The sequence below is a fragment of the Argopecten irradians genome, chromosome 5 (genome assembly GCF_041381155.1).
Source record: "Argopecten irradians isolate NY chromosome 5, Ai_NY, whole genome shotgun sequence".
NCBI lineage: Eukaryota > Metazoa > Mollusca > Bivalvia > Pectinida > Pectinidae > Argopecten > Argopecten irradians.
Window position 1 is genome coordinate 42,085,635 of NC_091138.1, and position 23,472 is coordinate 42,109,106.

Here is a 23,472-nt window from a genome sequence, read left to right on the forward strand (position 1 = left end):
GGTCAGCGGCCAAAGGGTAATAAGTAATGTGTTAGGACTGCCATACATTCTGTTAATACAGCCATGTGGTCAGATGGTCAGCGGCCAAAGGGTAAGTAATGTGTTAGGACTGCCATACATTCTGTTAATACAGCCACGTGGTCAGATGGTCAGCGGCCAAAGGGTAAATAATGTGTTAGAACTACCATACATTATGTTAATACAGCCACGTGGTCAGATGGTCAGCGGCCAAAGGGTAAGTAATGTGTTAGGACTGCCATACATTATGTTAACACCGCTAAAGTAATTTATCTGTGTTTTAAGATTAAGTTATCAGGACCTGCAGATGTTGTCACAGATTTGATGGTGACAAACACTATTGTTAGTATGGTGCTCTGACACCAGTAAATCATTCTTGGTTTTTTAGTTTTTGTTGACATTTTGAAAATTTTGCTGTCCTGAAATGACCCTGGCTGTTAATAGGACAAATAGCCCAACCAACCACTTTGATGATATGCATGAATCTAATTCTTACAGCATCGGTCGAGTAACTGGACGACTCCCTAGGGAGCTTGCTGATGAAGTGGTAGGGTCGGTGCTAGAGCTGTTCTCCCTTCAGGAGACGGATGGGGCCTGGCATGGAGGTAGGTCTCTGAATCTTAAATTACTGTATAGACTAGCCGGTTATTTTCGTGGGTCAAAATTCTCGCAATTTCATCTTAAAATGAGATAATCAAATTTAAGCGATTTTAAATTTTAACAATATGGCTTTAAGGCTATATATATGATTCAACCATTTCTTCATATTTTTGTAGATCATATTTTTGTGATCATGGCAGTGTTCTTTGAAATCGCAAAATTATTATCCCCACTAAAAGAACCAGCTATATATATATATACTGTGTAAGCTTCATATATATGTTGCAATTTGTTTCACAAATATTTTCATATTTTAGATTATTTGACAAATAAATGTTCTATACGATGTTACTGAATTGTTAGATGTAATATTCCACTTTTTCCCTGTTGCAGGTTGTCTGGCTTTAGCGGAACTTGGACGGCGAGGACTTTTACTGCCAGAAAGGCTCCCCGACGGTAAGTAACAATATTGACCGTAAGAAATGAAGATTTCTTTGTACATTCAGCTGTATCTTTATTCTCTTGTGTTTAACTTCCACAAAAAAAAAATCAACAGTTTTAACTATAAAATGTACATTTGATTTGAGAAAGTACTGAAGGGATCTTTCTCAAATTTCATATGTAGGTTCCCCTAGAGCCCTAGTTGTGCATATTGTATTTTGGGACCAATCAGTCAACAAAATGGCCACCAGGCGGCCATCTTGGATTTTGATAGTTAAAGTTTGTTACCGCTATTTCGCAGAAAGTACTGAAGTGATCTCTCTCAAATTTCACATGTAGGTTCCCCTAGGGGTCTAGTTGTGCATATTGCATTTTGGGACCAATCGGTCAAGAAAATGGCCGACAGGCTGCCATCTTGGATTTTGATAGATAAAGTTTGTTACCGCTATTTCTCAGAAAGTACTGAAGTGATCTCTCTCAAATTTCACATGTAGGTTCCCCTAGGGGTCTAGTTGTGCATATTGCATTTTGGGACCAATCGGTCAACAAAATGGCCGACAGGCTGCCATCTTGGATTTTGATAGATAAAGATTGTTACCGCTATTTCTCAGAAAGTACTGAAGGGATTCTTCTCAAATTTCACATGTAGGTTCCCCTAGGGCCCTAGTTGTGCATATTGCATTTTGGGACCGATGGATGAACAAGATGGCCATCTTGGATTTTGATAGATAAAGTTTGTTACCGCTATTTCTCAGAAAGTACTGAAGGTATTGTTCTCAAATTTCACATGTAGGTTCCCCTGGGGATGTAGTTGTGCATATTGCATTTTGGGACCAATCGGTCAACAAGATGGCCGACAGGCCGCCATCTTGGATTAAGACAATTGAAGTTTGTTACTACATATGCATGTACTATTTCTCAGAAAGTACTGATGGGATCTGTCTCAAATTGCATGTCCATGTTCCCCTAGGGGTCTAGTTGTGCATATTGCATTTTGAGACCGATTGATGAACAAGATGGCCGACAGGCCTCCATCTTGGATTTTGTTAGTTGAAGCTTGTTACCACTATTTCTCAAAAAGTACTGAAGGGATCTGTCTCCAATTTATTTTGCAGGTTCCCCTACTGGTCTAGTTGTGCATGTTGAATTTTAGGACCAATTAGTCAACAAGATGGCCAACAGGCCACCATCTTGGAATTTGATAATTGATATTTGTTACCGTTATATATCTCAGATAGCTCTCAAATAATCTTTCTCAAATTTCATATTTAGTAATATGTAGTAAGTTTGAAAAGCAGAGAAAAGATCCCTCTTTCGTTTTTCAGACATAGATCAATTTTTGGTGGGTGCCAAGATCCCTCTGGGATCTCTTGTTTTACCATATGATATATTTTTACAATAGATGTACATTCTACATGATTGAACAATCATTATTATCATTATTTAATCTTGTCAAAACATAATAAATTAGATAAATGATTATTAAAAAATGAGTCCTTTAATCAAAATTATTAATAAACAAATTTTTCTTCAGTGGTTCCTGTTGTGTTGAAGTCTTTGGAATATGACGATAAACGAGGCAACTTCTCTGTCGGGGCTCACGTTAGAGACGCTGCATGTTATGTGTGTTGGGCCTTCGCAAGGGCGTACGAACCTCAGGAAATTACTCCCCATGTTGACAAGATAGCAAGGTAGTTATTCACTGTGGAATAGCTGATATAAATCTCTGAAATTTGATAATGTGTAATCTATTATGCTGTATACAGTACACAAACTTATTATTGTGTGCAATTGAATTTAGTGAATTTCGCAGAAAAATTGCAAAAATATGTCACAAAGAAACTAAATGTTGAAATACAGGTTACAAGTTGAAACCCAGAAATCGAGAACGCGAAAATAAAATCTCCTTGAAAACGTCCTTTGGTATAAAAAGGCAAAATGAAGTTGCCCCGAAAATAAGTTTACAGTAATTGATCTTGAATGTTTAAACAAAGAGATTTTTACCACTTAATACTAAATTTTCGATTTATTTGTATGACATTGCTGTTTTTGTAACAGGTTTTTTTAACAACTTTCAAATTTGTTTTGAAATATTTTCCAGTGCATTAGTAAAAGCTTCCATATACGACCGCGAGGTGAATGTTCGACGCGCTGCTGCGGCGGCATTCCAGGAAAATGTTGGTCGACAGGTATTTACATTATTTTTCACAAAATTTTCTTAGAGTACATATTCAAACTTTTAGAAAGTAAGCAATTTCTCATGAGATTTGAATATTGAATTATTTTTTACAGATATAATCACAGTTTGGTATCGTTGAATAGTACATATGATCTGCTTGTTAGCTCACCTGGCCCGAAGGGCCGGTGAGCTTATGTCATGGCGCGGCGTCCGTCGTCCGTCGTCCGTCGTCCGTCGGCGTCCGTCGGCGTCCGTCTGTCCGTCAACATTTCCTTTCAATCGCTACTAGTCATAGAGTTCTGCATGGATTGTAACCAAATTTGGCCACAAACATCCTTGGGGGAAGGGGAACAGAACTTGTATAAATTTTGGCTCTGACCCCCCGGGGGCAGGAGGGGCGGGGCCCAATAGGGGAAATAGAGGTAAATCCTATAAATCGCTACTTGTCCTAGAGTTCTGCATGGATTGTAACCAAATTTGACCACAAACATCCTTGGGGGAGGGGGAACAGAACTTGTATAAAATTTGGCTCTGACCCCTCGGGGGCAGGAGGGGCGGGGCCCAATAGGGGAAATAGAGGTAAATCCTTTAAATCGCTACTTGTCCTAGAGTTCTGCATGGATTGTAACCAAAATTAGCCACAAACATCCTTGGGGGAAGGGGAACAAAACTTGTATAAATTTTGGCTCTGACCCCACGGGGGCAGGAGGGGTGGGGCCCAATAGGGGTAATAGAGGTAAATCCTTTAAATCGCTACTAGTCATAGAGTTCTACATGAATTGTAACCAAATTTGGCCACAAACATCCTTGGGGGAAGGGGAACAGAACTTGTATAAATTTTGGCTCTGATCCCCAAGGGGCAGGAGGGGCGGGGCCCAATAGGGGTAATAGAGGTAAATCCTTTAAATAGCTACTAGTCATAGAGTTCTGAATGGAATGTAACCATATTTGGCCACAAACATCCTTTTGGGAAGGGGAACAGAACTTTTATAAATTTTGGCTCTGACCCCCCGGGGGCAGGAGGGGCGGGGCCCAATAGGGGAAATAGAGGTAAATCCTTTAAATCGCTACTAGTCATAGAGTTCTTCATGATTTGTAACCAAATTTGGCCACAAACATCCTTGGGGGAGGGGGAACAGAACTTGTATAAATTTTGGCTCTGACCCCACGGGGGCAGGAGGCGCTGGGCCCAATAGGGGAAATAGAGGTAAATCCTTTAAATCGCTACTAGTCATAGAGTTCTGAATGGAATGTAACCAAATTTGGCCACAAACATCCTTGGGGGAAGGGGAACAGAACTTGTATAAATTTTGGCTCTGGTCCCCGGGGGCAGGAGGGGCGGGGCCCAATAGGGGTAATAGAGGTAAATCCTTTAAATCGCTACTAGTCATAGAGTTCTGAATGGAATGTAACCAAATTTGGCCACAAACATCCTTTGGGGAAGGGGAATAAAACTTGTATAAATTTTGGCTCTGACCCCACGGGGGCAGGAGGGGTGGGGCCCAATAGGGGAAATAGAGGTAAATCCTTTAAATCGCTACTAGTCATAGAGTTCTACATGAATTGTAACCAAATTTGGCCACAAGCATCCTTGGGCGAGGGGGAACAGAACTTGTATAAATTTTAACTCTGGTCCCCGGGGGGCAGGAGGGGCGGGGCCCAATAGGGGAAATAGAGGTAAATCCTTTAAATCGCTACTTGTCCTAGAGTTCTTCATGGATTGTAACCAAATTTGGCTACAAACATCCTTGGGGGAAGGGGAACAGAACTGGTATAAATTTTGGCTCTGATCCCTCGGGCGCAGGAGGGGCGGGGCCCAATAGGGGAAATAGAAGTGAATCCTTTAAATCGCTACTAGTCATAGAGTTCTGCATGGATTGTAACCAAATTTGGCCACAAACATCCTTGGGGGAAGGGGAACAGAACTTGTATAAATTTTGGCTCTGACACCCGGGGGGCAGGAGAGGTGGTGGGGCCCCTATAGAGGAAATAGAGGTAAATCCTTTAAATCGCTACTAGTCATAGAGTTCTGCATGGAATGTAACCAAATTTGGCCACAAACATCCTTTTGGAAGGGGAACAGAACTTGTATAAATTTTGGCTCTGGTCACCTGGGGGCAGGACGGTTGGGGCCCAATAGGGGAAATAGAGATAAATCCTATAAATCACTACTTGTCCTAGAGTTTTACTTGGATTATGACCAAATTTGGCCATAAACATCCTTGGGGGAAGGGGAACAGAACTTGTATAAATTTTGGCTCTGACCCCCTGGGGGCAGGAGGGGTTGGGCCCAATAGGGGATTTAGAGGTTAATATTAAAATTCATTCAGAAAAGAAACAATGAACCTGTATGCAGAACATTACTTGGCATTACAAACCAGGTGAGCAATACAGGCCCTCTTGGCCTCTTGTATTATATCAAAAGCTCTAATTCAAGTAACACAGGAACACTAGTATGTTTAAAATATGGCTGTGATGTCATCTATTGTTTGCAGGTATTACATTCTACCAATGCATATGTGACTTAAGAAACATTGCATCTTTGCTTAATTAATCAAATGTTTAAAAATTAGATTATCTGAAAGCTTGAAATTCTAATGTTATGATCTGGCTCTAGTATATATAGACACTTTAAGTTTTTGTTTTTAGTCTATCAAAAATGAGTTAACTTTTTGTAACATCATCTGTGATTGGCTAAATCTAATCGTAAGACTGTTTTATGATCTTGGGACCTGATGTCTACTATGTCTTTTTTAGTCTGCATTGCTTTATATGTCACATAATGAAATGTTGTGTATATTCAGGGCACATTTCCTCATGGCATCGACATCCTGACCACTGTGGATTACTTTGCCGTTGGTAACAGATCCCATTGTTTCTTGGACCTGAGGTATTGAAACTACTGACTTATATCCCAGATAAATGCTCTGTCCTAAAATGACTTGATTGATCTCCCTCCCTTTTCGAGAAACTCTCAAGTTTGTAAATTATCTTATCCTGGATACTCCAGGGGTTACTCTCACTGTCATAATATCCACCCCTGGATTATTTTATTGCAAAACTGAATGCAGTTCAGGCGTGAAAAAAAAACCTGACCAATCACGGACATGCAGAGACTTCTTTAACTTTGAAGATTACAGAGAGAGCAACGCCAAACTTTAAAGCCACACAGTCAATTCCAGTGTACTGTTATTCAATTATTTTGATGCGCCGTTAAAGAACCAAACACCTGTCTAACCTTTGGTCGCCCACAAAACCTTCAATTTGGCTATGAAATATTACAGGGGTGGATATGATGATAGTGATAGTAACCCCTTAAGTGTTAGGATGGTTTTATCTTGAATTCAAATCTTTATAATTCGTAGAATGAAATTATATAAATTACAAATACACCTTATACTGTATTATTGATAAACAAGACAGTTTGTGGTGTAGAAATTTTTGTTGAAGTTAAAGTAATGTAAATTCTCAGATGTGTGACATACTAAATAGACGCTTTAAAATGTTGTAGTGTGTTTGTGGCCCAGTTCCCTCAATACACAGAAGGGCTGATTGATCACCTAGTACAAATCAAGATATCCCACTGGGACAGGTAGGGTTTCAAAACATTTTCCATGGAGATTAAATTTTGCGGATTTAAATTTGAATGGTAATATCTTTGAATTCAATTGTGCATTATCAATTTGCAGAAATATTTCGCTAAATTACCATGATGATAAAGTTCACGAAAATAAATCAAAGTTTATCGCTTTGTGCTTTCCTTTGAAAATCAGTTCAGATAAGTCTTGCTGAAAACTCCATGTCGTATTATTTTTACTAAAGTTTGTATTGTAATCTGTTAAACTGTTTTTTACTTACAATTTACAAATTATTATCCTTGTTATTTGTTCTGTTTCCATTGTAGCGCTGTACGAGAATTAACAGCAAAAGCTCTACACAGACTCACGCCAAAAGCTCCAGATTACATGGCGAAAACAGGTGAGATACGTGTACATTATATTTCATATACTTTTCATTATATGGTTTTCTGTTGCCAAAGTATTTCTGTTTAGGAATGATCAGTCTGACCACTTTCTTGTTTACCCTTATTGGTGCCCCAGACAGTATTATGACCTCATTGTATTTTATTTTCTGTTTAGTGTTGCCCCTATTGGTACCCCAAACGACTGGGCCAGACCTTTTTGTCCGACACGGAACCATACTGGCAGTCGCTGAGATCACACATGCTCTAAGCAAACTGGCTGTTGAACAGAAACAGTATGTCTGATTGTTTATCAACTTAACTTTAATTTAAGTTTCTAGAAGATTCTCCAGATCCATTTTAAAAACCTTTCCTAAGTCTCTGTCATCAATTGAGGTAGTGTAGAGGGAAAGAAATGCAAAATACATCTAACATTAATTAATGTCCATACAGCTTATTAATGAAGTAAGCAATACATTTAAAATGTGCTCTAAATTTGGTATCAAATTGAGTAGGTTTTCTGTCACTTTCAGAAAAATTACAGATGTTGTTGATGCAGAGGTGATTGAGGGGCTTCGAGGAATCGCCAAAAAGGTAATTAATTTTCTTTCATTACTGCAAAGGTGTTTCAAATACAATTACAATAATTATGTAGTCTAGTTTTGAGCAATAAGAGGCTATACTAAAATCATGCAGGGCATATAGACCATGAAATTGAACTACCTATTGTTGTCCACATGAGGAGAAACACTCAAACAATATAATGGATGGTCAAAATTACTTAATATTTGTTTAAAGTTTGTAGTTGTGTTATATCTACATTTGTGTATGTGTTTCTATCTCAGCTCCATGATGTTGAGCTTTTCCGAGGCATGGGAGGTGAACTTATGAGAAAAGCAGGTACGTTTTCATTCCTATATGCCAGAACATTATATCTATTGACATCATCCTCTAGAAGTTTATTTCTTTAGATATTCTTTAAAAGGAGGGGGAGGCAGGAAAATGCAGCTTATATTACAAACCTCTGGGGAATAACAAGATAGCTTTTGTTATAACCGTTTACCATTATACACATGTTGCAATCATCTTGTAGGAAAATTTACAGGATATAAAAGGAAATAAATACTATGTTATGATCACCATAGATTTATTTTATTAAAGCATGTTCATTGTTAATGTATTGTACTGTATTTTGATGAACCAACCCTTTACAAATACTATCAATGGTTATTTATCATGCATAAATATTTTTGCTATTTCTGAAGTGTTCTGTATATTGATTAAGTGTTCCTCAAAGATGCTCCACCACTTACAAATAGTATTTTTTCACTATCAAAAACAGGAGCAGACGATTTAGTATTTTTCTTCAGTTACAAAAGTTACTTTACACCATTAGCACCATTGAAAAGTTTGAGCTTTTAATTTTACTTCAAGTCAAAAATATGAAAATAATTAATTGCATCCCAAAAAAATTCCGTAGCACTATACCCTATATGGAATGAAGTAATGATTGCGCATGCACCAAAGGCGAAATAAGTTATTTTATATTATTTTTTGTGTTAAGTAATTTTTGTGTTGGTACGTAATGCTTGAATGTCATTTATCAAGGATCAATCTAGCTCTGATTTATTACCGTTTATGGGTAAATTTCCCCTAAAGGAATAAATTCCTCTCTGGCCTAAAATTCCCTTGAAGATTTAAAAATTCCCCATTTGAAGCTAAAAAATGACCGTTTTTGTAACACAATTTCCCCTGTGATTTATTTTTCGTTAATTTTTTTAGACTATTGTTTGCAAATTTCTTCATATTTATCATACAGCTACTGCATATTTTATGATAAACTCAAATTTTTCATTGTGAGCTTAAAATCTTGCTTAACTAAATCTAAAAATAAAATTAGTTGTTTTACAGTGCTTTTTGGTCAAAATAAATATAATTTTGCACCAAAATAAGAAGATTCAAATTCCCCTATACTTCGCCAAATTTTTCCCATATTTTGAAAAAGGGTAGTTTCCCCCAAAATCTAGATTGATCTCTGTTTATTCCTATTTCACTTTTAACATCTACATTTGGATATTAAAATTGTAGTAGACATGATTAGGCTCTGACCTATCGTTGTACATTGTATACCATCACTGTTGTAGTAACCTGTCTCATTGAGAAGCTGTCCCTATCCAAACTTCCCTTCCATGGAGATCCCATCATCGGTAAGTGTAGCAGCTACTCAACTAGGGAGCTAAGCTGTGTAATGGGATTGCTGGGTACTGACCGCAAGTGGTGGCTTTTTTCCAGGTACTCTGGCTTTCCTCCATCTCCTTAAGGTAGCTCCATACTTTTGGTAAAACCCATGTCATTTTTTTCTAACAGGTCTTATTTTCTTGCATTTTTCATGTAGATTTCAAATCTGAAAAGATAAATGGGTGTTCTCGAACTACTTTTTGAGATATTTGAGCTTGAAATATACCATCCATGCAAATTTGCTGACCGAAAATAGAAAAATTCCTAAAATTATGTTTTCTGTAATATTAGGGTGAATATAGTCTCGATCCTGTTGATTTTTTGTCCTAAATTTCTTACAATAGAACAATATACAAAACTATTTTATTTTTACAAATGCTAAATAATTTTTGTTATTTCCCAGGACCGTTTCTATACGTAATTATCATGTTTTGCCATATTTTCGCCCGTAAAAAATCAATGAATAGGCCAAAAAGGAAATGAAAACCCATGTCAATTTCACAATATTTGTATATGATATGCCCAAGGTAATATGTTTTTCAAATATCATATAAAAACACGGGGTCCTCGATCAAAATTTCACAATTTTGTAAGCTTGAAGTTTGTAACTCGCAACCCTACCCCCGTTTCATCCAGTGCTAAGATGGGTTATATTTGACTATTTTTTGAAAATCATGCCGCAAAAAAACATTTCACATCAGTTCATACGTTTTTGTGATATTATATCTGGTTTATGTCTGTTTGTTTTTATGATTTTCTCCAAATTGTGTGTTTAAAGGAAATCTGTATGCGATTTTGTTTAGAATTCCGGAATTTCGGTCCGGCCGGGTCCCCTCTTATGATTTATAGCGACGAACGGCACTTCCGGTGTTTAAAAATCCATTCCCATTTACGACAGGGACCGCAAAAACCACAGAGATAGCATATAATTTTCACTTCACTGCTTTTATTTGATTTATTTAATGATTTTAAACATTCAATATTATATGTAGACAATTTTCACCCATTGAAAAAATATCCAAGTGTGATGTCGTGGCGTATCGGAAACCATTCTGGAATTCAAAACAACCTCCGCAACTTCCGGTATAGCGTCATATAAATTGGCGCGATTTTCAAAAGTATGGACCTACCTTAACTGAGCATGACCTAAAATGACCCAAAGTGTTGATGGGACTTTAAACTAATCCCACCAGAACTAGTAATGAGATTACCACTATTGTACCAGACTGAATATAATTCTACCGTGAATCAAAGTAATATATTGTTAAAAATCTAAAGTCAGTCAGAGAAAAGCACCAAGGCAAATTCTGATCTTTCTTTTTCAGGATTGTGGCAGGGAATCATTGATGAATGTTTACACCACGTGGAACCAGAAATCCAGGTTAGTATATATATATTTTTTTTTTACCTGCTTTAACCATGTATATATAGTTGTAAGCCCATCCCCATAATATATTTACAAGATAAAACATTATACTACTTTGTTATTTAAAACTTGTTCTTTTTATGCAAATAATTCAGCTTTCAGTGAAAGGGTATTTGTTGCAATGTCCAAAGATTGGGGTAAAATGTTAATTCCCGGCCTGAATTGAAAGGATTTCAAAAAATCCGCTTGGAATGGAAAGTTTCCAAATTGAAAGAGTATAATGTTTGTGGCCTAAATATTTTGTTTAATGCATTTAATGTGGCCGCTACATAAAAAAAATTCCAGCTCAAATGTCAGTTAAAGACCTATTAAATTTTTATTTCGTTGTACAGTTTTGTAGTTTATCAAGCTAATTATCACCAAGGACATCTAGAGTATTGATTATTACATTGTAACAATTAATGTAAAAATTGATCAAGGTTATATAACAGTGTCTGGAATAGAGGAATAAAATTCTCATATTGATATTTGTGTACAGGAAGCTGCTGTGGCCGCCATTCCAGCCTTCTTCACAGAATATTACTCTGACAGTCAAGGGGAGGCAATTCCTGAAAGACAAGGTACGTATCAATGCATGTTCTCCCTCTTTGTTCTACCATTATTTGCTATAACTTTGAGATGGTATCAATTGTAACGCATTTGATTTAATATGAACTAAAAACGTTATGAAAAAAAAAAAAATCTGGAGTCATGCTTATAACGCAATTTTTTACGTTATTTTTTTCCCATTAATCTGGATTAATACTTATAATGTTACCATTTTGACCTGTTCACAAGAACAGATAACTCTAAAAATTGAAACAACACCATATGTACGAGAATATTTTCCGTTGCCTTTATCTTCTATATGAATATGTCTTTATTATCTATTTCCAAATTATTTCTGTATATATTAAATAAAAATTCTTTTTTATTCATTTGAATCTTAGTAATAAATTTAAGGTTCATATGCATGCAAACTTATCATGCAAGATTTTAGATAAAAAAATTAAAATGTATTTCTTATAAATACAGAACAAACATATATATGCATTGACTATGACTTAGAAAAGATATTTTGCATTTTAATATGTCTTTAATATTTAGACATCAAGTTTGAATTGACTTTACAGTTTTGTTAATGTTATATATAAAGTTAATGTTTGAATTATCTTCAGATTTCTGATCCTGCTTCTTTCTTTTTTCTTCAGAATATGTTTTAAGTAAATACCTAGAAGAATTAAAAAGTCCAGTTGAAGTATCAAGGTATGAGAAATTTGTCCAAGACAGCACTTGATCTTTCTTCTCAAAATTGTTTGTGGAACTTCGCAAGAAAGGTTGAACACCAATTTAAATGTTTTGCAGATAAATAGATAGAATAATAAGTATGTATGAATGCACAATTGTAAGTAAGAGCCCGTAGATCCTGAATTAATATTTTTTGCAAAAATGTTGAAAACATTGAAGGCATGAAATATTACAAAATGTAAAAATGAAGTGGTTTGTGTTATCTTGTTCAGTTTGGTATCATCATGTCATTGAATGAATGGTTCATCAGTAAAAATATCCATTAAAAGAAAAGATTATCTTTCCTAGTTTGTATTATCTTGATGTTTCAATATGAATCATTTCAATCTCATTTTCAACAATTCATCCTAATATTTATGTGATGCAAAAATTTATCCATTCTCTGTTTACTTAAAGTGAATAGTCGGGCAAAGAAAACCAGTCTAAATGCGTTCATTGGCCTTCCAAAAGTTTTCACATTTTAATACGACGGTCAAGTTCTGCTTACGTTTCCCAGTTCTGACCATTGAAATAAAGAAAAGTTGAAAGCATTGAAAGCGAGGCTGCGTGGAAATGTAACCACGGACATAGTCAGCCGGGAGGACGTTTAAGGATTCCTATATTTAAAATTATTTTCTACGTACGCAGACAGATTTTGACGATAGTTTATTTTTCTATTCCATAAGAAATTATACTGGATACATTCACACCATTTTTACCGACTTTAGCCATCCTTGCCCGACTGTTCACTTTAAAAAATGGAAAAAATTTATAACAATTATTGAACTATCATAGGATGGGCTATTCATTGGCCATTGGAGCAATACCCAAGTTTTTCTTGAAGAACAAGCTCAGAGGTATCCTTAGTGGTCTGATGGGAGCCTCAAAGGTCACTGAGAAGGAGAAAAAATGGGCAGAGTCCAGACGTGACGCGGTCAAGGCTATCACTGGGTAAGGGTCAAAGTTCATGGTCTCAAAAATATCCTCATTTACAAAACAAAACAGGTTTTGGATGAATGGTGGAATGATGTGCAATGAAATTGCATTATTGTATTATAAATATCCAATTTTGGATGAAATTGAAACATATATATAATTATTTAGATAATCTAAATGATATTGATCCCTTGATAGATCAGGCCTCGCCTTGTGCACACACATACAAGCATAACCATTCAATGTCAGTTAGCATACTTAATACAAATTGCAAGGTCATGTGTGGTACCCAGGTGGTGAACTATCATTTTTTGGAGATCATACTTCTATTTTCACTTTGATAGAACATTTTCTGTAGATTTCATTGACTGATTGATGAATCTATATTCAAGTTTTCACTTTAGGTCTGTATCAGTTAGCTACATTGTATATGCTTGTTGTAATGCAGTGGTTTCTCTTATTTTATATTGAATTGTTTGATGCTAGCCAGATCATATTTTGATTTTGTATGTTTTGTTGCAGTGTATGTAAGTCAGTAGGTGTAACAAAGCAAGGAGATCAGTCGCAGGTTCTGTGTCCAAACAATATTCCTGAGGTTTACGATACATTCTTCACAGCCATGCAAGACTACACGCTGGATAGCCGAGGAGATGTGGGTGCATGGTGAGATCATCTTACAATAATGGTTATGGGGAAAAACTTTGAAACTGACAAAGCGCTGCTAATATTTGTATCCATTTATATTTCAACTAATCAGTTATATATATATATAATAGTATACGTGCCTTATGTTATAAAATACAACCAATCAAAAGCTGGTGACAATATTTTTTTCAAATTTTCTGTTGAACTTGATCACTTTTCCTAAAAGACATTACATTGCCACAGTTTCCGCTTTGTGAACATAAGTTATTTTTTTCTTTTCTTATTTGTTCTTAATATTGAAAATAAAACCCTTTTTTAAGCACATATGTAAAAGTAAATTTAAATGATTGTTGTTAATAACCTGTATAATCCATTCATGTTCAGGGCTCGGGAAGCTGCCATGACAGGTTTACATGAAGTTACGACGATGATAGTCAGTACTGATGCTAGTCTTATTACACCAGAAATGTAAGTACAAGGGTTCCAGTCTACATCTTCCATTAACTGTATTTTAGGAGGAAATTCCAGCTAGCATGTGATAAATTTAATGTTCCAATAAAACAATACTTCGTTTTTTCAACATTATATGATTTATGTAACAACTGGTCAATTGATGGAATCCCGGTACAGCTGGCTCCAATTTGACACGAAATGTTGTCAAGTTCAGAAAGTACACAAAATATAGTTCCACAACAACACTATCTTTTTTATTTCATTGATGCAATATTTCTCACAATTTCTTATTTCTGACATATATTTGAATAGTTTCAATACATTCAATTTTTTTAAATTAAAGAATTAAAAATACAGAAATAATAGGCCAAAAATAATGCACATTTAACTTGCAGAAGTCAGTGTTCTGGTGTTTGTATTCTTGTGCGACAACAACCGCATTTACACAAGTATAAACAATTTCACAGTTTGTTAGTTATATAGTAAAACAAAAACAAAACAGAAATGTAAATCTAACGATGTAATTAAAAGCAAATATCCACAAGCTGATATGACGTAACTCAGGAAACAATTATTTTCTACAATATTGGCAGTAAAATCAATTTAATAATTTTAATTTAATTTTAATTTTATTTATTTGTTTATTTTTGTTTTGTTTCAGAAGTAAGAATTTATTCTGCTGTCTGGTACAACAGGCTTGTGAAAAAATTGATAGAACTAGAGCACATGCTGGTAACATCTTCAAGTGTCTTCTTTACCACAAGTAAGTACTACGGGACGTTCTGAGAGAAACTGTTTGAGGGAGTAGTAAATAAAGACATGTTTGATATCAGAATCACTTCTTAAAGATGCTCCACCACCGACAGAGCATAAATGATACTCATCATTTGAACAATAATTGGTGTTTAATCGTGTATATTTATGTCTAATTAACACAAAAAATAATATAAAATAATTTGTTTTGCTTTTGGTGAATGCGCAATCAGTAATTCATTCCATATAGGATATAGTGCCAGGGAATTTTTTCGGGATGCAATTAATTATTTTTTATATTTTAAACTTAAAGTAAAATTAGAAGTTCAAACTTTTCAATGGTGGTAATGGTGTGAAGTAAGTAGCTTTTGTAACTGAACAAAAATACCAAATCGTCTGCTCCTGTTTTTGATAGTGAAAAAATACCATTTGTCGGCAGTGGAGCATCTTTAACTTCTTTAATTGTTGTCATTTCACAAGGGGAAAAAATTACGAATACAGTACATCATGTGTATAACGCACACACTTACAAGAAATTTGTGGTGATAATGTAGTAATTTTCATTCTCTGTCAAGGTAATGCTTATAACAAAGTGATTTTGTTGGTCAAGGAAGTATCGTTATAACCATGTGTTACTGTATAAAGTATAAAAATTTATATTATTTTGACAGACTTTTAGTCTATTGAAGTTAATAATTCATGTGATATTTGCTATAAATTGTTAGAACATTAGCAGCAACTATCTTAAGATGACAGAATTCATTTTCAGAAAACTTATGCCAAGAAATGAATCATCGTCAATTCTAAGAAAGTAGTCATTTTCTAAATATATAAATCTTAAAGTGAACAGTCGGGCAAAGGATCGGTAAAAATGGTGTGGATGTATCAAGTATAATTTCTTATTAAATAGCAAAGAAAATCTCTTGTCAAAATATGTCTGAAAACGAAGAAATTAATTTAAAGTATAGGAATCCTAAAACGTCCTCCCGGCTGACTATGTCCGTGGTTACATTTCCACGCAGCCTCGCTTTCAATGCTTTCAAATTTTCTTTATTTCAATGGTCAAAACTGGGAAACGTAAACCGAACTTGACCGTCGTATTAATATGTGAGAACTTTTGGAAGGCCAATGAACGCATTTAGACTGGTTTTCTTTGCCCGACTATTCACTTTAAAGTTAATTTGAAAATCATTCCTTTATTTTTAGACCAGAAATTCCACACATTCCAGACAGACAAGTATTAGAAGAAGTTTTTCCAAGGTAAGATACCTTTGATATATTGTATATTCCTTGTTTGTTTGCTGGATTTAGACAGTACATGATATTATATCCACTGTTTACTACTGTAAGAGTGGTTCTGTCCTAAAGCAGTTATATACACTACATGAAAATTTAACTGGTTCATTTTGCGCATAATACATTATTTGTTTTCAGAGAGGCGTCAGAGGCGGTGAATTGGGCAGCCCCATCCGACACCTTTCCTCTGTTTACGAAGCTCCTGAAGTGTCCAGCCTACCAGTACAGTGTGATGTTGGGTCTGACCGTCAGCGTGGGTGGTCTCACAGAATCACTGGTAAGTATTTCTCACCAATCTCATTATACCCCACGCAACATAGTTAAGGGGGGGGGAGTTTGGGTTATACTGAAATGGTGTCTGTCTGTCCATCCGTCTTGTCTGTCTATAGACACAACTGTGTCGGGCGAAATCCTCCTTAACTACTTGACAGATTTTGATAAAATTTGGTACACAGAACCCTGACATTAAAGGAGAGTTGAATAAACTATATAGGGTTTAGTTTAAACGTATTTTATTGCAAACAAAATTTACTTATTACATATAGGGATCTGCAATATCCCCTATTAATAGAGTTATTAATAAATATGTGCAACAGGGGTATTAGTCGGCCACACTGGCGACAGTTCTAGTGAAAATTAGACTTGTAATTCCGTTCCACTACAATGCACTACGTTATGATCCAATACAAGATCTAACAATGTCCCGTTAGGGGTCACCTCAGCATGATCCCTAGTCTAGAATCGGAACATCTCGGGACATACTATATGTAGCTAGTAGCTGTTTATACTGTCGATAGAAAAAATCACACCGGAGATTTCCTTGGCTAACTAAATAAAGGTCATGCTGAGGTGACCTTGAACATTGAGTTGTTAGATCTTGTATTGGAGCGTAATGTAGAGTATCGTAATGGAACAGAATTACAAGTCTAATTTCAATTTGATTGTTTTCTCACATACTTCATAGGATGATTGTCTTGGTGCTGTAAGGAAAAGTAAATATGTCCTGCTAAGGATACATGAAGACTAAAAGCGAATGTACAATGTGGTACTGGTTAGCTATAGGGTTGTCATCATGTGTTGTATTTTCACGTTGTGAATTGCTGCAGCCTCAATTTGAAGATCTTTCCTGGAATATGAATGATATTGGCAGCACAAAGAGAAACTTGACAAAGAAGTGTTAATTAGTTTCAGTTATCACTTTATTTGGAAAAAAACTCAGGTTAGTTCTGTTTTGCAGACAGAGATATCATAAATATGACTTTGGCATTTTCTGCAGTTGTTAAGCCTCATACTGTGTACTGAAATCTCTCATTATCAACATGACAATAGGGGTTACTGTTACCTTTGAATGGTAACCATGCCCCGCTTACACAAAACTTCTCAAACTGAGATTTATTTTAATCTCAAACTGATGTTTATTTGACCAGGTGATCTACTCTAGCGGCTCTCTACATAACTACCTGAGGACAATCAATAAAGACGTAGCCCAGATGTCTCAATTTGTCAATGTTGTCATCAAGATATTTGAAAACTACATTAAGGTTGACAGGTAAGATGATATAAGATTGACTGAGCAATTGCAAGGACTATTGATCAATATAGCAATACAGGAAGTCAGCAATATTGAAACTCATTGCACATAAATGTATTAAAAGTAAACATGAAAATGCCTAGCTGCTTTCTTTTGAGACACATTATTACGTCACGATTCACAAGTTCATGTAATATGGGATACCATGCCAATGTTATAAACATCACACGGTTTTAAAACATTGTTAAGTCCATGAAATTGGGGCGTTTATGTAATCTTTCAACTCCTTCTCCAGAAGAGGGGAGGGGTGCTTATAGGGAGGTGGGCACTCATTAGCATGAATACAGTACCGTATTCACTGATTTCAAAATTCATTTTTGTTTCTATAAAGATTATCTTTCTCTTTATAAATCGTTAACATTTGATTATCTTTAAATAAGAAAAATGGTTATTTGAATAAGTGATACGTGTCACCAGGGTATTGTTTTCTGTGAATTTGTATACTGTTAAAGTGGAATTATTGGTGACATGGAAATTTTTACTAAACAGGACGACTTTCGCTTCTTTTAAATCTCCCTGAATATATTCAAGTGTAAAGTTTCACAAATAGTTTTATATTCATAAATGCAAATTGAAAAAAAAAATGGCACTTTGTTAAAGTTTTGAAAGCTGACTGTCAACAGAGAGAAAAAAATATTCCACAAAATAACCATGGTTACAATGAACTGGAAATATATTAATAAAATAATTTTAAGTATAAAAAAAAACATAAGATTCCTAGAGAGTAAATTTTTTGGATGCAAACTTTTCATAAGTTTCCTTACAACATTATCAACCACTTCAAATAGCCATGTATGAAAAAAATTAAAATCACAATGTTAATGAATATAAAAATGAAAATTACGTTTTGCTTATATTCTTATACTCTAATGCTGTTGTTTTTCATACATTACAGGGTTTCCCTTCCCATGCTGAAGATGTTAAATCAACTATTATCTAAAGGCTGTTTAAACTTATTTGCGGAGGATGAAAAGTAAGTTACTCATTAACCCCTAAAATTTCATAATGGACTGGTCTAGTCTTTGATTTAGAAGAGTCTAAATGTGTCTTCAGGGGTGATTGAGCTAATGTCATATGATATCAGTCTGGGAAAAATTGTACAAGATTTTACATCCTCGCCATGAAATGATGCTGTACCATGTCTCTCCTGCCGTTTCCCATTGTGTCCTGTCTTGTCCCTTTTTGTCAATGACTTACACAGCATTTATAGCTTATAAATTGGATGCTATAGCAAGAAAGTCACTTAAAGAAGTTTGTTGTAGCAATACAGCTATCAATACCTTGTTTTATCTAGATTCCTGTTTATTCCCCCTTAATTGTATGACATTTTCCTTCATAATTATAAAAGGAAATAAAACCTGTATAATCTGGAAATCTGTATGTAACGGCTAAATAGTCCAAATGACATTAAAGTTTAACACATTGTATTGTTACATTAATTAGTAATTATAAAATGAACAAAGGTTGGCAGGGATCAATCTAGCTCTGATTTATTACCGTTTATGGGTAAATTTCCCCTTAAGGAATGAATTCCCCTCTGGCCTAAAATTCCCCGGAAGATTTAAAAATTCCCCATTTGAAGCTAAAAAATGACCGTTTTTGTAACACAATTTCCCTTGTCACTTATTTTTCATTAAATTTTTTAGACTTTTGTTTGCAAATTTCTTTATATTTATCATACAGCTACTGCATATTATATGAATTTTTCATTATTGAGCTTAAAATTTTGCTTTACTAAATCTAATAATAAAATTGGTTGTTTTACAGTACTTTTTCGTCAAAATGCATATAATTTTGGACCAAAATAAGAAGATTCAAATTCCCCTATATTTCGCCAAACATTTCCCCTATTTTGAAAAAGGGTAGTTTTCCTCAAAACCTAGATTGATCTCTGAAGTTGGTAATGGACAAGCAAATAATTTAAAACATAGTTCATTAGTTCAGAAAAAGACTTGATTTTCTTATATCAGCAGACAAATGACTCTTGATTTTAATTTTTGATAACTATTTTAATGTTATATTTTTTAATATTCAGCCAGGAATTTGCCATGAAGATTTTGGAGCTTACCAAAAAGGAAATATCAAGAAGTGGTGACCCTCAGAAACTCATAGCCAGCTCTGATGTGTAAGTAATTATCCTTAATCTCGTGAATATTGGAGTCGAGAGATTTTTTTTCTTTTAAATGTGCATATATCCCACTTGAGAAAATATTAGTCAAATAACATTTCGAAGATGAAATTGATAAATTTCATAGCACACACAAAAAAAAAAAACATGTAGTGTCACTGCTGTTTTGTGAAAGCAGCACTTTTCACATTATATCTGAAAATGAATTATTATATGGACGCTCATAATTCTTAATTATCATCCAAGCATCTGCTTCTACATAACACTCTGACTCATGATCAAATACAGTGACACCTGCCTTAGTAATCACCTCTGTTTAATGACCTTAACAGCCAATTTCAAATAATTTCACTTTGAATAAAGACCACTTGGCTCTAACATCTTTTTTTGTTTTGTATTTTATTAATAAATGATACTTGCTGTTATCAGGACTTTAAACTAAACAAGCCAAACAAATTAATAAGATTCCTGTAATATTATTTCTATTGTTTCTAGGTTTTGTGAGCTGTTACAGTTTGGCACAGAAGTGAAAAAGAAAGCTTTGTTTCAGCTACTGGTCTTAATGGGCCACAAATACCCAAGGGTAGGTATGGGTTCTCTGTCACAAATACCCAAGGGTAGGTATGGGTTCTCTGTCAAAAATACCCAAGGGTAGGTATGGGTTCTCTGTCACAAATACCCAAGGGTAGGTATGGGTTCTCTGTCACAAATACCCAAGGGTAGGTATGGGTTCTCTGTCACAAATACCCAAGGGTAGGTATGGGTTCTCTGTCACAAATACCCAAGGGTAGGTATGGGTTCTCTGTCACAAATACCCAAGGGTAGGTATGGGTTCTCTGTCACAAATACCCAAGGGTAGGTATGGACTCTCTGTCACAAATACCCAAGGGTAGGTATGGACCCTCAGTCACAAATACCAAAGGGTAGGTATGGGTTCTATGTCACAAATACCCAAGGGTAGGTATGGACTCTCTGTCACAAATACCCAAGGGTAGGTATGGGTTCTATGTCACAAATACCCAAGGGTAGGTATGGGTTCCCTGTCACAAATACCCAAGGGTAGGTATGGACTCTCTGTCACAAATACCCAAGGGTAGGTATGGGTTCTCTCTCACAAATACCCAAGGGTAGGTATGGACTCTCTGTCACAAATACCCAAGGGTAGGTATGGACTATCAGTCACAAATACCCAAGGGTAGGTATGGACTCTCTGTCACAAATACCCAAGGGTAGGTATGGACTCTCTGTCACAAATACCCAAGGGTAGGTATGGGTTCTCTCTCACAAATACCCAAGGGTAGGTATAGGTTCTTGGTCACAAATTACCAAGGGTAGGTATGGACTCTGTCACAAATACCCAAGGGTAGGTATGGGTTCTCTGTCACAAATACTCAAGGGTAGGTATGGACTCTCAGTCACAAATACCCAAGGGTAGGTATGGGTTCTCTGTCACAAATACCCAAGGGTAGGTATGGACTCTCAGTCACAAATACCCAAGGGTAGGTATGGGTTCTCTGTCACAAATACCCAAGGGTAGGTATGGACTCTCAGTCACAAATACCCAAGGGTAGGTATGGGTTCTATGTCACAAATACCCAAGGGTTGGTATGAACCCTCAGTCACAAATACCCAAGGGTAGGTATGGGTTCTATGTCAGATTGAGTTTGTGTAAAAAACACAGATATATAATTAGCTTGTTTGCCTTTCTTACTTTTCTTCTCATGTCCAACACTCTGGAAAAAAAGAAAAAGTAGTCTAGTGTCTTAAAAGCTATAATACAAGGCCCAGGTGACTGACAATGACATCACCCCAGAACTAGATACCCTAGACGACACCATGTGTGAAAGACATATAATTGTATTATCTTCAGTTGTTCACAATTCCAACTGTGTCCCTGTCTGCACCAGACCTTTTAAAAAACATGGTATGTAATGCTATTTAATAGATTTAGACTTTTGTGATGTAATTTTAAAATGTCCATGCCCTGTGATGAAATTGGGATTGCCCATATATCTGCCCAATCACGTCCATGTATGATTTCATCTGAAGGCATTTCTAGCTAATGTTCAACTCTCCTGTAACCAAAATTTATCAAAGAATGTTAATAGAAGCTTATTCACAAAAAGACACATGCATCATTAAAGATTTGGAAAAAATCCTTAAAGATGCTCCACCGCCGACAAAGCATAAATGATACTCTTCGTTTGAAAAATAGTTGGTGTTTAATCGTGTATATGTATGTCTAATGAACCCAAAAAATAATATAAAATAATTTAATTTTCTTTTAGTGCATTAGTTTAAATAGATTTCAAGTACAGTATAGCTCTTTAAATTCACAGGGCCAATATTTCATGGTTTCCCACAAACAGCCTATTTGCAGTGGTTAAATTTCATGCTTCACTTACATAATTCCTGTAATATTTCAAATTGTTATTTTCAGGTGTATCATTGACTTTCTGAATATTTCACTGGTACAAGAATTAGCGGAATTAAATAAAAATGTGAATAAAGCGAAAATAAACACCTACTGAATATACAGTATGTATTGTCAAGAAATAAATTAAATGATAACAACTTTTCATATGGATTTTTGCCGCGGCTTAATTTTGTTTTTTATTTGCAGATTCGTAAGGCTACAGCCAATAACTTATACGAAGCCCTAGTGACATACGACGACGTCGCCCCAGAGGAGGCGCTAGATGACGCCATGACGATCATCAGTGAAAGTGCATGGTGAGTTAACTTCATATTGAATGGAACCTGAATAAATGTACAACTACTGCCTTTTTAGCTTGCCTATTCGAAGAATAGGGGGAGCTAATGTTGTCACCCCGGCGTCGGCGTCGGCGTCGCTGTCAGCGTTGGCGTCCCATTTCACGTTAAAGTTTTTGAACAAGTTTCTGTTTCGTCAATTGTTTAAGCTTAAGTCATCATAAATGTTTATGATTTTATTTTCCTAATGTGTATGGATGCTGAACGTGATAATACAACCAATTTGGGGCCCTTTAGGGGGTAATAGGCGAGCTTTGCTGTTCTCCAACAGCTCTTGTTATAGGTCAGCCAAACAACAAACTGTTCCTGTCACTCAGGCAAGCAGTTCGACTTTTTGACACAATTAGACACCTTTAGAAGTAAAAACTACATATAATGTATGGAGTAGTAAAACGAGCTCCAACAGCTGATTACTGTCTTTAAGTTAATAGTTCTGAAAATTCTGTCTTAGCCCATTACAGAGTAACCTCCCTTGTGGTTCGGTTTATCCATTGTGATGTCATTATTTTGTGTGTGAAAAGTATGATGTTACTCTCCTAAAAACATGACATCATACCGATACCTACCTGCAAGGGCAGATAACTCTGTAATATAAAAAATACAGAATACACTGAAGTCATCAGAGGTTTATCATCAAACAGTCTGTCTTATATATTCATTAAATTGATTTCTGTATGTAGTTTGATAGTCGACACAAGGCACATTTTCTTTCATTAAAACATCCAAAATATACACTGTAATATCAAAGATAATATATCTTGCAAAAATG

General features: G+C 35.5%; 1 protein-coding gene across 1 annotated transcript in view; it reads left to right on the top strand.

The window, feature by feature from the left end:
• The window catches only part of LOC138323909 (tubulin-specific chaperone D-like), a 63,414-nt gene that overhangs the window by 18,988 nt on the left and 20,954 nt on the right, over positions 1-23,472 (top strand). Inside the window, exons 11-35 of the mRNA XM_069268839.1 lie at positions 517-623; positions 1,012-1,074; positions 2,594-2,750; positions 3,161-3,248; positions 6,043-6,128; positions 6,750-6,830; positions 7,143-7,216; positions 7,378-7,495; positions 7,733-7,793; positions 8,045-8,099; positions 9,344-9,406; positions 10,763-10,818; positions 11,342-11,423; positions 12,054-12,108; positions 12,925-13,080; positions 13,588-13,728; positions 14,095-14,178; positions 14,825-14,926; positions 16,123-16,176; positions 16,351-16,489; positions 17,640-17,761; positions 18,699-18,776; positions 19,839-19,928; positions 20,427-20,514; positions 22,555-22,664. Of these exons, the coding sequence (XP_069124940.1) occupies positions 517-623; positions 1,012-1,074; positions 2,594-2,750; positions 3,161-3,248; positions 6,043-6,128; positions 6,750-6,830; positions 7,143-7,216; positions 7,378-7,495; positions 7,733-7,793; positions 8,045-8,099; positions 9,344-9,406; positions 10,763-10,818; positions 11,342-11,423; positions 12,054-12,108; positions 12,925-13,080; positions 13,588-13,728; positions 14,095-14,178; positions 14,825-14,926; positions 16,123-16,176; positions 16,351-16,489; positions 17,640-17,761; positions 18,699-18,776; positions 19,839-19,928; positions 20,427-20,514; positions 22,555-22,664 (2,310 nt within the window). The remainder of the gene's footprint in view (positions 1-516; positions 624-1,011; positions 1,075-2,593; positions 2,751-3,160; positions 3,249-6,042; positions 6,129-6,749; positions 6,831-7,142; positions 7,217-7,377; positions 7,496-7,732; positions 7,794-8,044; positions 8,100-9,343; positions 9,407-10,762; positions 10,819-11,341; positions 11,424-12,053; positions 12,109-12,924; positions 13,081-13,587; positions 13,729-14,094; positions 14,179-14,824; positions 14,927-16,122; positions 16,177-16,350; positions 16,490-17,639; positions 17,762-18,698; positions 18,777-19,838; positions 19,929-20,426; positions 20,515-22,554; positions 22,665-23,472) is intronic.